Source organism: Oncorhynchus mykiss, chromosome 13 (assembly GCF_057628025.1).
Source record: "Oncorhynchus mykiss isolate SJ-2025 chromosome 13, ASM5762802v1, whole genome shotgun sequence".
Classification (NCBI taxonomy): Eukaryota; Metazoa; Chordata; class Actinopteri; order Salmoniformes; family Salmonidae; genus Oncorhynchus; species Oncorhynchus mykiss.
The window spans coordinates 4,851,229-4,867,255 of record NC_143034.1 but is presented as its reverse complement, the minus strand read 5'-3'; the positions used below and the strand labels follow the sequence as shown (position 1 = coordinate 4,867,255).

The window sequence follows — 16,027 nt, the reverse complement described above, 5'->3', positions numbered from 1 at the left end:
AGTCACTTCAGTAGCTTCAGACAGATGAACACCTGATCACAGAAAGTAGTCACAGCAGTAGCTTCAGACAGATGAACACCTGATCACAGGAAGTAGTCACTTCAGTAGCTTCAGACAGATGAACACCTGATCAAGTCCGAGGCCTCTGTTGATACACAAACTACCAGTCTGAGCAGTGACGTGTCAGCGGAAGTGTTATATAAATATTCATACACATAGCTCATATAAACAAAGACATTCCGTCGTAAGAACACATACACCCAGCCAGAAGACTGACCCCCTCTTCCTTATATAAACACACATCTCATCTCCCTCTAACTGGCCGGTCCCAAGAGCAAAGAACTTTTGCTGTGCACCAATGGGGCCCGCTCTGGCTAGAGCAAGGCCCGCCTCCAACCCTCCGACCAGTCAAGAAGACCGAAACGACAAGACTCCACCTACTTTATTCTATGTATAAAAATGTGTGTAACCATTGTATAGGCCTCTTTTTCACCTGGCTCCTTGCCGAGTTATGTGAACTAGGTCCGTGCACGTAAAACTGCGGGACAAGATATCTCTGACTCATTAAAACTGTCTTTTGTTACAACTGAAATCCACTCTGTCCAGCGTCCGTGATTTGGTCTCAACTCTCCAGTATTTGAACACTAACAGAATTGGTAGCAGAGGTTGGTTGTTCTTGAATTCGATCTATTATAAGTTAGTGTGAGAGGACGAGACTGATCACGGCTAAAAAATCAGACGGAAGAGTGACTTCCCCAGCCATTCATCTTGCCTCAGGAAATCTGATCGGAGCGCTCTATATAAAGGTGAGCAGAGCCCGTTATATCGAAATCTGCATATTGTATTATAGTCTAAACCAAATTTTGATCAGAAAGTACTGGGCGTGAGTATGAATCGGTGCCCAAATTTTTTACATAAGAACCTAAGACATTGATTAAAGATATCTTGTTTTGTAAAAAAATATATATATATATATATTCTTATTAATGGGCCTATACTCAGTTATTTTAATAGGAATGTGTGAATTGTGATTGACCAATGTGTTAAATTCCTCCAGGGACCCTATTTGTTCTGAAATCTGCATAGAAAACTGTCCTAATTATATATGTATTGGGTTGTGTATAGAGGTGACGTTAAATAGTGGCTGTGTTTTAACACGTAATGGACACAATTATGGATGTTGGAAATTCAATGAGAATTTCATACGAATGAATGAATTATAGATGAACCGAATCTGCAAGTAAGGTCTTGTGGAGGTGTGGTTATAGATGAACCGAATCTGCAAGTAAGGTCTTGTGGAGGTGTGGTTATAGATGAACCGAATCTGCAAGTAAGGTCTTGTGGAGGTGTGGTTATAGATGAACCGAATCTGCAAGTAAGGTCTTGTGGAGGTGTGGTTATAGATGAACCGAATCTGCAAGTAAGGTCTTGTGGAGGTGTGGTTATAGTTTAATGATAGATGAACCGGATCTGCAAGTAAAATCTCCTGTTGATACATATAACATCGAATAGGTCTTGTGGAGGTGTGGTTGGATTGAATGAATCTGCATGAAAAATGCCCTATTAAAAAAGCTGTGTATTATTTAATAGGTTTTGTAAGAGGTGTAGTCGAGTAGATACAGGATATGTAAGTTTGGCCTTCCACTAGACAGAGATCGGGAATGATGTGGCTATTGCACATCAAACAATAAACATAAGATGAACCAGAGTTGACATTCCATGATTTGGAGATGGGGGAAATTAAATTGAAAGAAACGTTTGTCGCGGAGTAGGTTGGGATACGTAACTGGGCTATTATGCACACGTGCTGGTAGACAAAGCCACCTTAGTATCGAATGGAATACTGATTTTCGTTTTTTTTTCATTCCTGTTGATATTGCCTAAAGTTTAAAATTATTCTGACAATTGCTATAGAATCGCTGGAATTTACTGATATAAGTTCATAAAGGAACTTACTGAATTGTTTCTAGAAAGTATTTAAATAAGCCGCCGAGCTTAGTACAGACTTTGTTTGACAGACGCTAAAAGCTACACACTGATTTTTGGGTTTTTCTATTCTATCCATATTTCCTAAAGATATATAATTATTCTGACAATTGCTATAGAATCGCTCGAATTTACTGATATAAGTTCATAAAGGAATTTACTGAATTGTTTACAGAAAGTATTTAAATAATTCACTGAACAACTCTTGGTTGTCTAGACATTCTATCTATATTTCCTAAAGAGCTAGAATTACTCTGAAAATTGTTATAGAACCGCATATATTCACTGATATATTGTTCCAAAAGGAAATCGCATAATCATTTATAGAAAATACCTAAACGAATCGCTGAACAAATTCAAATAAAATACCGGTGAAATACACACGTGGCGGGCGTCACATACTGATAACCCCCTTTGTCTCGACCAGGGACAGGCTACGCATACAACGATAGAAATAAACACCACATAGTAAGGATTGACTATACCTAAATAACGCAGTATACACATTATCAGACGAACTAGATAAAATGTCTGCAGCTACCACGCCCAAACTAAAATTCAATGAATATTTAGATCAGAGTATGATTGATAGAGCGGGAGGTAAAAAACAGTATGGGAAAGTGGAGAAAGTGTGGAAAGGATTACGGATAAGATGGACACAAGCAGGTTATTTTAGCGGAGGACCACCTACAGGGGGGAAACTCCAAGATATGCAGACAGAATTAGAGGACGCAGTAGAGCATGCAAAAGCGAGTGAGGCGGAGAGAAACAACATACACAGGTTCAAAAAAGTAGGTACAAGAGAGAGAGAGAGAGCAGAGGGGGAGCTCAAGATAGGTACATGGGCCATACAGGAGAGTAGGAGGGTGCTGCCCAAAAACACACCAGACATGATGGGCGTGGCTATTGTGGCGTCGGGGGATGTTAAAGCTCCGCCTGAGAACTTGCCCACGGCTCCCCCTGTGGCCGTTTCTCCCTCACTATATCCACAATTGACAATGGAGGCAGTTCAGCCCCAGCCATACTCAAAGGGACAAAATCACCGGAGCCCGTCACACAACCCATTCCTACCCAGGGCACCTCCCACAATACAGGCTCCAGTTCTGAGAATAGACCAAGGGGAGTTAAAAGGGGAAATTACCCTGGGGATAACGGCTGGCCATATGGTATGTGAACAGTTCGAAACTGGGATTCCAGGAGCAGGAGACCTCCCCCAGGAACGGAGGCCGCAATGCTCCTCTGTGAACTCTCTCACCTCTGAAACCAGAGGACACTTACAAACAAGATTAGATTCAAACCACTTCTATCAGACGGATAGGGAGGACTGTCATCAGAACATGGATATCGAAAACGAAGAAGAAATTGACATGGTGCTCACCCCAGCTCCGATGGGAGCTCCAAACGTGACTAAGATGCAGGAGCTGCTGAAATCATCAATAGCTCGAGCTAAGGAACTCAGGGAGCTAATAGCTAACCAAGATAACAACAGAGAGGGAGCCTACCGTGTGGAAGGCATAAGGAGAGGAACAGTAACCAAAGTTACCGAATCAATGGGGTCCGAAACACTCCGTCGGTCCTCCAGAATTGCTGATAGAAGAGAGCGAGAGCAGGAGATGGCAGGACAGTACCCCCTGCGACCGACACCAGGTGATGCACACACTGTGGAGTACCAGCCCTGGAAAATGACTGATTTAACAACACTGATGGGACAGATGCCTAGCCTACATGGAGGAGCTTCAGCGTGGCTACTTCAACTGCAGACACTTACGTCAGGCCTGCAACTCTGCCTAGGAGACATGAAAGCACTTCTAGCAAGAGCCACCGACCACGGAACCATGGAGGCCCTCATGACAGCAGCTGACCTTGGATGGCGGGCCCCAACACTGCCCATAGACCACTTCCGTACCAGATTATGGGAAGTTCTACGGAGAACATACCCTACAGAAAGAAACCATGCCACCTTATCCTCCTTTACAATCAACCCAGGTGAGCAACCTGCAGCATACCTGGACAGGGCTAAGACCACATGGAGATCGGTCCACGAAGAACCATTCGATCACACTGATACCACACTCAGCATGTGGAAGGAAATGGTGGTCAACGGGTGTCCTGGAGATGTTAAAACCAAACTCAGAGGAACGGTAGGGTTGATTGCACTTCCTCTGACCCAATTCAATACGCATGTGCACCACCATGTGACCCAGCACAACAAGGAAAGAGGGGGTGCTGAGAGCCAGGTGCAGTCCCTCCAGGTACAACTCCTGAAACTCCAATTGAAGGAAGCACAACAAGGAGAAAAACCTAAGAAACAGATGGTGGCGGAAGAAACGAAGGAGCCGGGAACCAAAACAGACATCTCCCAAATCGTGGCACAGACTGTCTCTCAGATGATCCAACAGCAGGCAGCCCCACCACCCCAATACCCTCACCCACAGCAGTATATCCTGCAACAACAACACCCAGTATGGGCTCGACGGGGTCCCTACACTGGACAACACAGAGGGGGAAATTACCAGTGTTTTAACTGCGGAATTACCGGTCATTTTGCCAGAGATTGCATGAAACCACTCTCCCCGCAGCAACAGCAATGGAGAGCAAGAGGAAGTGGGGGAAACCCACCTCTGCAACATCAGCAACCAGGACCCACACCCATGCATCAGCAACAGCCAGCATACAACCACCCAGAATCTAGCCACATGCAGCAGGAGCAGCAAGATTACAACCAACCCTCCCACTTCAACACCTGATCACCCAGTAAGAATGATGAGGATGCCACTCCTGCCGATGACCACACTGTCTGAAGCCCAAGAAGTGTACTGGCTAAAATGCCTACCCACAGGGCCTGCCACCCCTCACATCCAGTTTAAGTTCAACCAACTGAAAGCTCAAATCTACACTCTGCACCCATATAAGACTCCCCAAGCTGAGATCCATTGCACACTCAATGCAACAGAAACTGATGACTGCCTCTACACTGCAGACTGGGACGAAGACATGATGCACCTGACCCCACCTATCAGGTGTTGTACCATTGGGTGTGGCCCAGAGGGGGTGGCAGCACCGGTCATCCTACGATCAAGGAACCTCCATGCACCCCTGGCCTGGACGGCTGAAGCATCAACAGCCATAGCATTCCTGAAAACAGATCTATCAGCGGCAGCAGCTCTGACTGCACCTGACTACAAGAACAAGTTCCATTTGGATGTTTCTGAAAGGGAAGGATTCACCTCATCCGTCCTATTCCAGAAACAAGAGGGGGAGAGAAGGGTCTTGATGTACTACTCTTCAAACTTGACCACATTGAGGTAGGACAGTCAACATGCTCCAGATACGTTGCTGCAGTAGCAAAAGCTATTGAAAAAACAGCTCACCTCGTGATGTCACCCTTCAATCAGCCATCATCCCTCAACCAGCATCGGCCAAATTAGCTGAAATCATCGGATTGACGCAGGTCCTCATCAGAGGAAAAGGAAAGACTGAATATCTATACAGACTCAGCCCATGCCCATGAAGCAGGCCACACTGATGGACCCAGAACTTTTATGAGAAACACATGGCCCCACACACGAAGGCAAACTAAAGACCCTCCAAAAAGCCCTGCAAATCTGGTGGCACCCTCACATAAAAAATATGACTGACTTATTTTATGACGATTATTTATTTTGTGACGAATGCAATGGTTGTGACAGACACAACCCAAAGAAACCATATCAAACACCAATGGGCTCATACGTAATACCTAATGCATGTTTTCAGGATATTAGGATAGACTACACCGACATGGGCCCCAAAAATTTATCTAAAGGCAAACTCTATCTCCTAGTCATAGTAGATAGGTTCTCCAAATGGGTAGAGGCAATACTAACAAAAGGGGAGGATGCTAGGTCAGTCTTTTAAGTGGCTACAAACCAAACTAATACCCAGGTATGGCATCCCAAGACAAATCAAATTTGACAAATGGCTCACATTTAACAAACACCTGAGACAGGTGGAAGAAAGATTTGGCATAACCCACAGATTTGGATCTGTGTACAGGCCCCAATCCCAAAATCTGGTGGAACGTCAAACCAAAAGCAAAAGCTAAGATAGCTAAAGTATGTGCCTCATGGGATAATGACTGGTAGAGTCATGCATGGTCCACCAAGGGAGGGAGGTCATATGCCCGCCCTTGATGTACAACAAATTGTAATGTCTAATTATGTGAAAAAACTGACGGTTCTCTCTGCAGCACTCTCTACCCAGGTTCACAAGGTCCAGGAGGGGGAGCTGCCGGGGGACACGACACTACTGAAGGTAAAGGTTGGTGACGGGGTGAGGGTTACAGTCCACAAGAGAAAGTGGCTGGAACCCAGGTGGACTGGACCGTACGAAGTGAAGGAGGTTACTTCACACTCAGTCCAGGTCAAAGGTAAATCAGGCACACCTTGACACCGCCTTACACATTGCACCCCAGCCCCAATTCCTTCTAGAACACTGACTGAAGTCAGAGCTGATTTGAGCGGCCTAAATTCGATTCCAAATGAAGACACTCCTTCCTCAGGTGATGCGGCATCAAACTCCGCCTCCCCTGAGAAGGGAACCTCGCCCAGTTAGAGGGAAATTTCTCCCTCTCTGGGTGAGGCTGGGGATATCTGGTCCCTTATTTGTGATATTCATACTGATATTTGGAGTAACCCTAGGACTTTCACATGGTTAATTGAACAACTATTTCACCCTGCCACATCACATACACCAACCCCTACACATGTCCCTAACTCCTTTCCTGATATCACTCCCTCCAATCACTCCCGTCCCAAACGTAGCACTACACCTACAGACCCACCATGCAAATCAGACAAGGTTAGGAGCACCACCTTATGTATACCCACGATTGCAACCGCCACCTTTCTGCTATAGTTTTCACGTCTAATAGACGTGAAGAGGGGGATTTGTTATATAAATATTCATACACATAGCTCATATAAACAAAGACATTCCGTCGTAAGAACACATACACCCAGCCAGAAGACTGACCCCCTCTTCCTTATATAAACACACATCTCATCTCCCTCTAACTGGCCGGTCCCAAGAGCAAAGAACTTTTGCTGTGCACCAATGGGGCCCGCTCTGGCTAGAGCAAGGCCCGCCTCCAACCCTCCGACCAGTCAAGAAGACCGAAACGACAAGACTCCACCTACTTTATTCTATGTATAAAAATGTGTGTAACCATTGTATAGGCCTCTTTTTCACCTGGCTCCTTGCCGAGTTATGTGAACTAGGTCCGTGCACGTAAAACTGCGGGACAAGATATCTCTGACTCATTAAAACTGTCTTTTGTTACAACTGAAATCCACTCTGTCCAGCGTCCGTGATTTGGTCTCAACTCTCCAGTATTTGAACACTAACAGAAGTTATAACTGTTTATAACTGATTATTCTGAGGAATAGGAGCGGCTTCCACCTAACTCACCTGTATACTGTGAAAGGTAACTTCCTGTTTTTGTGGAACCCTATGGCTAAGGACAGAAAGTAATTGCATTGGGTTATAGAGTAAAAACATATATATATATTTTTAAAGAAGATGCCTGAGGCTTCGTCCAGCAGGAAATATGTTGATCTGCGCTCGCTCTCTCTCCATGCATGGTGGTCATGTGACCAGGAAGCAGACACGAACAAGCCACAGTGTTTCCATATTGCCGCTGTCAACGGAATCGAGGGCCAACTGAACATAATAGATGGGAAAATAGAAGAGAATTACTAAAGCTATTGTTTCGGCTTGAGCAAAGAGGATGTAGGATTATCCCGACCAGGCTAAACTAGGATAGCTAGAAGAAGCCTAATCATCTCAACCATTATTATCCAGACGATTTTTTTTTCTTCCAGCCTGTCTTGTTTCGATCAGTTTTGAGAATTGTGATGCGGCAAAAAATATTGCTATGCATTTTATAACCCTGGTTGTACGGACAGAATCTGCGTAGAGGAGAGAGTATTAGCTGTTACTTTAATTTAAAAAAATGTATGTACAAGGCAGGTCAAATAAGAACAAATTGTTGTTTATAATGACGGCCTGGTAAGAGGCAAAAGGCCTCTCAAAAGTGGTAAGAAGTAAGTGTGTAACGGATGTAAAACGGCTATAACTAACAGTTTAACTTTAGTCGCCCATATCCAGGCTCGAACCAGGGACCCTCTGCACTCATCAACAACAGTCACCCACGAAGCATCGTTATACCCATCGCTCCACAAAAGCCGCGGCCCTTGCAGAGCAAGGGGAACCACTGCTTCAAGGTCTCAGAGCAAGTGACGTCACCGATTGAAACGCTATTTAGCGCGCACCACCGCCACTTCACGTCCGTTACATAAGGAAACAAATATCTGGTTATTTTGTTATGACATATTGTTTGGCAGAATAAACACGGTGTAGTGAATATTTTCCAAAATTGCGTTACCCACTCCAGTCAGCAGATGGCGATGTGAGTCTTTCAAGTATTTTTTCTTGCGTGACGTATAATCTAGTGGACGGAGCGGGAAGCTTTTTCAACAGCAAGACGGACTCGTTAGCTTGCTAGCAAATATACAAACCAAAACATCGGAGCTCTTTTCACAATTTTGTGTATATTAGGGTTTTAAGCACGCAGTCTGTCTGCTTACTAGTTATTAAATGTCAAAAGTATGTTGTTAGCTAACGTGTTAAGATAGCCTAGCACTACGCTAGTCGCTAATGCTAATTAACTAGCTAGCCAACTAACATCCACCACCATGAGCTCAATAAGCTACTCGACCCCTATTAAAGAAGAGGTCTGCTGGTCGGAAAAAGAAGCTCTGGGGCTGAACATTATCATGAAAGAGGAAGAGGAGGATGATATCACCGTGAAAGGCGAGGATCCGGAGATGACTGTCACAGGGGAAGGGGAGGAAGAAGCTGTGTTAGTGAAGGAGGAGGGGGAGATGACTGTCACAGTGAAAGGGGAGGAAGAAGCTGTGTTAGTGAAGGAGGAAGAGGAGGGGGAGATGACTGTCACAGTGAAAGGGGAGGAAGAAGCTGTGTTAGTGAAGGAGGAAGAGGAGGGGGAGATGACTGTCACAGTGAAAGGGGAGGAAGAAGCTGTGTTAGTGAAGGAGGAGGGGGAGATGACTGTCACATGGAAAGGGGAGGAAGAAGCTGTGTTGGTGAAGGAGGAAGAGGAGGGGGAGATGACTGTCACATGGAAAGGAGAGGAAGAAGCTGTGTTGGTGAAGGAGGAAGAGGACGTTTTTAGAGTGAAAGAGGAGGAAGAAAAGGAAGATATGACTGTCACTGTGAAAGAGGAGGAGAAGAAGGGTGAAGAGGAGGACACTGGAGATCTGATTAACACCAGTGAGAACTGTCTTAAAAACAGTGGCACAAACTCTGCAGTTGTTAAAAAAATCGTGTTTTTTAAGGGTTATTGTACTGAAGTTCTACACTTGAATAATTGATTATGTATTGTAGGAATTGTTAAAGCTACAAAGACAGAGGGCCATCACCAAAACGTTAACGTTGAAAAACAGCATCGCTTTAGGGAGAGAAGGAAACGCCCAGATTGGAGAAAATGTCTTATGTCTGTAGTATTTGAGTTAGGCCTATATGGTTAGACAGACCGATCCGATTGAAATCTCTGGCGTTATTAGGTCCGTATTATTTGAGTTAGGCCTATAAGGTAAGACAGGCCGATCCGATTGAAATCTCTATGGCGTTATTGAATTGAAAAAACTCAACCCTGTGGATTATTGTGAAATTGCTAGCTAGTTAGCTGGGTGTGCGCTAATAGTGTTTCAAACGTCACTCGCTCTGAGATTTGGAGTAGTTGTTCCCCTTGCAAGGGCCGCGGCTTTTGTGGAGCGATGGGTAACGCTGCTTCGAGTGTGGCTGTTGTCGATGTGTTCCTGGTTCGAGCCCAGGTAGGGGCGAGGAGAGGGACGGAAGCTATACTGTTACACTGGCAATACTAGAGTGCCTATAAGAACATCCAATAGTCAAAGGTATATGAAATACAAATGGTATAGAGAGAAATAGTTCTATAAATACAATATTAACTACAACCTAAAACCTCTTACCTTGGAATATTGAAGTCTCATGTTAAAAGGAACCACCAGCTTTCATATGTTCTCATGTTCTGAGCAAGGAACTCAAACGTTAGCTTTTTTACATGGCAAATATTGCCATTTATTTACTTCTCCGACACTTTGTTTTTGCATTATTTAAACCAAATTGAACATGTTTCATTATTTATTTGAGGCTAAATTGATTTTTATTGATGTATTATATTAAGTGAAAATAAGTGTTCATTCAGTATTGTTGTAATTGTCATTATTACAAATTAATTAAAAAAATCGGCCGATTAATCGGTATCGGTCTTTTTGGTCCTCCAATAATCGGTATTGGCGTTGAAAAATCATAATCGGTCGACCTCTAGTTGAAACAGTCCTTTATAGTGTGTTGATGATAATAATCCACAGGGTTGAAACAGTCCTTTATAGTGTATTGATGATAAAATCCACAGGGTTGAAACAGTCCTTAACCTCTCTGGGATCGTTCTGGACGCTAGCGTCCCACCTCGCCAACAGCCAGTGAAATTGCAGGGCGCCAAATTCAAACAACAGAAATCTATTTTTTTTAATTCCTCAAACATACAAGTATTATCCACCATTTTAAAGATACACTTCTCGTTAATCTTCTTGTTAAATTGTAGGCCCTGTTCAGAGATATTAATGCCTCTTGTAAGACCCTATGATTGTTCACACAGGAGAGAGACATGACTATTGTGGATCCTCTGGGGAGCCTCAACAACATCCTATTGCTGACGAGGCAGAGAAGAGTCTCTCCAGATCAGAACACCAGATGGTACAGCTTGGTCTGGTCTAGCATACAGCTTGCTCTATCGGGGGCTGGGTTTATGTAAAGAACTTTATGACAACAGTGACATCAGCATCCATAATGGTATGTGTCTGTGTCCCCTCTTTATGGTTACCAGGACAACACTAGCCCTTCCTCCCTCCCGGAGTCCCCATGTCGTGCCTCTCCTGGTAGCACCTTACTGCTGGGTATGAAGAGGTTGTCTGTGCTGCTGGTGGACTGCAGGAAAACAACGGGGCTGAGTGGAACTGTGAGAGGAGGAGAAGAGAAGAAAGGATCAGATTTGACTCATCAAAGTAAGTGCTGTAGTTTAGTTTGAACAAATACAATAGATCTGCCCACCGGTATCTGTTACCAGGACAACCATCAGAGTTCTGTTAGTTGACAGGAAGATAGACTGGTGGATATGGATGTTATGAATATCATAACACTGAAAAAAGATTCTGCCAATGAAAAGAGAGAAACCAATTGACCATATAAAACCTTGATGAAAGTTAGCTTTAGAGAGGAACCAATAGACCATATAAATCCTTGATGAAAGTTAGCTTTGGAGAGAAAGTTTCAAGATGATCCAATGTAAGGTGCTTGTTTTACAAAAACTTTTCCTTAAAACATTATGGATGTTACATTGCCTGTCCCAGTCAACCCCCCCTTTCTTTACTAGACTGTAGAACAGGCAAACTAAACTCCAGACACTTCAATGTGGTCTGTATTGCTTCTGATCTACAAATATATTATTCTAAGCTACTGGTCAAAAGCTTTAGAACACCTACTCATTCAAGGGTTTTTCTTTATTTGGACTTTTCTATTGTAGAATAATAATAGTGAAGACATCAAAATTATTAAAAAACACATGGAATTCAAACAACAGAAGTATAAATATTTAACAGTCATATAAATACAAGTGTAATACATCAAAATAATGCTTAACTTCTTGTTAATCCAGCCCCGGTGTCAGTTTACAAAAAGGCTTTACGGCGAAAGCAAACCATGTGATTATCTGAGGATAGCGCCCCGCATACAAAAACATGAAACCCAGATTTCAAGCAGGCAGTTGCGACACGATAGTCAGAAATAGCGATATAATATAGTGTATAATAATAATAATAATATAATATATAGCCTTACCTTTGAGGATCTTCTTCTGTTGGCACTCCAAAAGGTCCCAGATACATCACAAATGGTAATTTTGTTCGATAAAGTCCTTCTTTATATCCATAAAAACTCAGTTCAGCTGGCACCCTTCAGTCAATAATCCACCGATTTCCCTTCATCAAAATGCATACAAATGAATGAACCCCAAACGTTACTCATAAACTTATCCAAACAAGTCAAACAACATTTATAATTAAACCTTAGATACCCTAATACGTAAATAATCTATAAAATTTAAGACAGAGAATAGTTATTGTCTTTACCTGAGACAAACAAAAAGAACGCGCTCTCTTGGCCATGCGCTTGGAAACACTACAGCCAATATGGGAGCCACTTAGGAAAACTACAACTTCCACAGGGTTGAAACAGTCCTTTATAGTGTGTTGATGATAATAATCCACAGGGTTGAAACAGTCCTTTATAGTGTGTTGATGATAATAATCCACAGGGTTGAAACAGTCCTTTATAGTGTGTTGATGATAATCCACAGGGTTGAAACAGTCCTTTATAATCCACAGGGTTGAAACAGTCCTTTATAGTGTGTTGTTGATGATAATCCACAGGGTTGAAACAGTCCTTTATAGTGTGTTGATGATAATCCACAGGGCTGAAACAGTCCTTTATAGTGTGTTGATGATGATCCACAGGGTTGAAACAGTCCTTTATAATCCACAGGTTTGAAACAGTCCTTTATAGTGTATTGATAATAATGTTAGGCTAGTAGCCATGGGTTAATGATGTCCCTCTGTTCCAAACCAAATGTTAGGCTAGTAGCCATGGGTTAATGATGTCCCTCTGTTCCAAACCAAATGTTAGGCTAGTAGCCATGGGTTAATGATGTCCCTCTGTTCCAAACCAAATGTTCGGCTAGAAGCCATGGGTTAATGATGTCCCTCTGTTCCAAACCAAATGTTAGGCTAGTAGCCATGGGTTAATGATGACCGTATGCTTATATGCTTTTCTTCCAGTGGAGATTAGTTTATAAATTACCTGGCTGGGCTGTGGGACAGTGGAGATTAGTTTATACATGGCCTGGCTGGGGGCAGTGGAGATTAGTTTATAAATGGCCTGGCTGGGCTGTGGGACAGTGGAGATTAGTTTATAAATGGCCTGGCTGGGCTGTGGGACAGTGGAGATTAGTTTATAAATGCCCTGGCAGGGCTGTGGGACAGTGGAGATTAGTTTATAAATGGCCTGGCTGGGCTGTGGGGCAGTGGAGATTAGTTTATAAATGCCCTGGCAGGGCTGTGGGGCAGTGGAGATTAGTTTATAAATTGCCTGGCTGGGCTGTGGGGCAGTGGAGATTAGTTTATAAATGCCCTGGCAGGGCTGTGGGACAGTGGAGATTAGTTTATAAATGGCCTGGCTGGGCTGTGGGACAGTGGAGATTAGTTTATACATGGCCTGGCTGGGCTGTGGGGCAGTGGATCTTTTGGGATAATTCAAATGGAACTTTTAACATGTATTACCAGTGGATTATTGCAAATGTGTATCAACCAATCAGCATTCAGGATCCATTCAGGATCCAAACTACTTATTTTCTAATGAGGAATCGAGACTTGATTAAACCACATAAGACATTTTTATCATGTGTAGGTTTCATTCATTCTGTTTTAACCAAATACTATGTTTGTCTTTGACAGGAGAGAGGCCAGACTCTCGCTCTGACACTAGGAAGAGTCCTACGGGGGAATCGGCCCCAGTGACATCCAAACCAGCAAGACCCCACCACTGTTCCCAGTGTGGAAAGAGATTTATCCGGTTAGGGCACCTGAAACAACATAAGAGAACACATACAAGGGAGAAGCCTTATCACTGCTCCCAGTGTGGAAAGGGTTTTGGACAGTCAGGTGATCTAAAAGTGCATGAAAGAATACACACTGGAGAGAAGCCGTATCAATGCTCACAGTGTGAAAATAAATTTTTCTCATCAGGGGACCTGAAATCACATGAGAAAACACACTTAGTAGAGAGGCCTTTCCAATGCTCTCAGTGTGGAAAGGGATTTATCCAGTCATCGCATCTGAAAGAGCATGAAAGAATACACACAGGAGAGAAGCCATTCCAATGCTCCCAGTGTGGAAAGAGTTTTACCCAGAGAGGGAAGCTGACAAATCATGAAAGAAGACATACAGGTGAGAAGCCTCATCGCTGCTCTCAGTGTGGAAAGGGTTTTGGACAGTCAGGGCATTTAAAAGTGCATGAAAGAACACACACTGGAGAGAAGCCATATCAATGCTCCCAGTGTGAAAATAAATTTTTGTCATCAGGGTACCTGAAATCACATGAGAAAACACACTTAGTAGAGAGGCCTTTCCAATGCTCTCAGTGTGGAAAGGGATTTATCCAGTCATCGCATCTGAAAGAGCATGAAAGAATACACACAGGAGAGAAGCCATTCCAATGCTCCCAGTGTGGAAAGAGTTTTACCCAGAGAGGGAAGCTGAAAGATCATGAAAGAACACATACAGGGGAGAAGCCTCATCACTGCTCTCAGTGTGGAAAGAGTTTTGGACAGTCAGGGCATTTAAAAGTGCATGAAAGAACACACACTGGAGAGAAGCCATATCAATGCTCCCAGTGTGAAAATAAATTTTTGTCATCAGGGTACCTGAAATCACATGAGAAAACACACTTAGTAGAGAGGCCTTTCCAATGCTCTCAGTGTGGAAAGGGATTTATCCAGTCATCGCATCTGAAAGAGCATGAAAGAATACACACAGGAGAGAAGCCATTCCAATGCTCCCAGTGTGGAAAGAGTTTTACCCAGAGAGGGAAGCTGAAAGATCATGAAAGAACACATACAGGGGAGAAGCCTCATCACTGCTCTCAGTGTGGAAAGAGTTTTGGACAGTCAGGGCATTTAAAAGTGCATGAAAGAACACACACTGGAGAGAAACCGTATCAATGCTCTAAGTGTGAAAATACATTTTTCTCATCAGGGGATCTGAAATCACATGAGAGAACACACTTAGTAGAGAGGCCTTTCCAATGCTCTCAGTGTGGAAAGGGATATATTCACTCATGGCATCTGAAAGAGCATATGAGAATACACACGAGAACAACCATTCCAGTGCTCTGTGTGGAAAGGGGTTTAACTGGGTAGTGAGCCTGAAAACGCATAAAATGACACACTCAGGAGAGAAGCCTGAGCCTCTGTTCCCAGTGTGGAAAGGGTTTTGTGCAGTTAGTGCACCTAAAAACACACGAGAGGACACACACATGAGTGTAGCCTCACCTTTGCTTCCCGGTGTAGAAAGGGGTTTTCTTCAGTTAAGGGGCCTGAAAGAAAATGAGAGACGCACACGGGGGTAGAAGACGTCTTTGGAGCAGGGCTTCATTCATTTCAAAACCAGTGTTTACAGATCATTATTACATCACCTAGATATGAAAAAACACCCAGTTCAATAATGGAATGTATTTACAAATTCTTCAACTACATATCATATTAAGAATTTGAAAGACTGTACAATAATAAATATTAAAATTATTTGGATGTATTTAAAATAGTTGTGAATGTACTTAGTATTTAAAATTTTAAAAAAGTAACAAACAACTTCACATGTACAGGTCTTATTTCACTGTTTAATCACAATATACAGCCCAACTCTACATTGGTGTCCCATCTGGTGTGGCTTCTTCTGCTCATCTGCTTCTTTCAGATTTTTGACAAGCTTTCCATTGTACCTGGTAGAGCAATTGGTGAGATGTTTAGTCAGTTCTCTTATTTTTTTTTATTTTACCTTTAATTAACTAGGCAAGTCAGTTAAAGAACAAATTCACTGTACCTGATTTGTACCTTGTCAGCTCGGGGGTTTGAACTTGCAACTTTCCCGGTTACTAGTCCAACGCTCTAACCACTAGGCTACCCTGCCGTTCCTACACTCTAACCACTAGGCTACCCTGCCGTTCCTACACTAACCACTAGGCTACCCTGCCGCCCCTACACTCTAACCACTAGGCTACCCTGCCGCCCCTACACTCTAACCACTAGGCTACCCTGCCGCCCCTACAATCTAACCACTAGGCTACCCTG

General features: G+C 43.3%; 1 protein-coding gene across 1 annotated transcript; it reads left to right on the top strand.

The window, feature by feature from the left end:
• Positions 1–8,491: 8,491 nt before the first annotated feature.
• LOC118948166 (uncharacterized) lies at positions 8,492–15,891 on the top strand. Its single transcript, XM_090194815.1, has 4 exons — positions 8,492–9,318; positions 10,727–10,824; positions 10,955–11,132; positions 13,635–15,891. Exons 1-4 carry the CDS (start codon positions 8,721–8,723, stop codon positions 15,095–15,097), a joined length of 2,337 nt encoding a protein of 778 aa, XP_090050941.1. The 5' UTR covers positions 8,492–8,720; the 3' UTR covers positions 15,098–15,891.
• Positions 15,892–16,027: the final 136 nt, after the last annotated feature.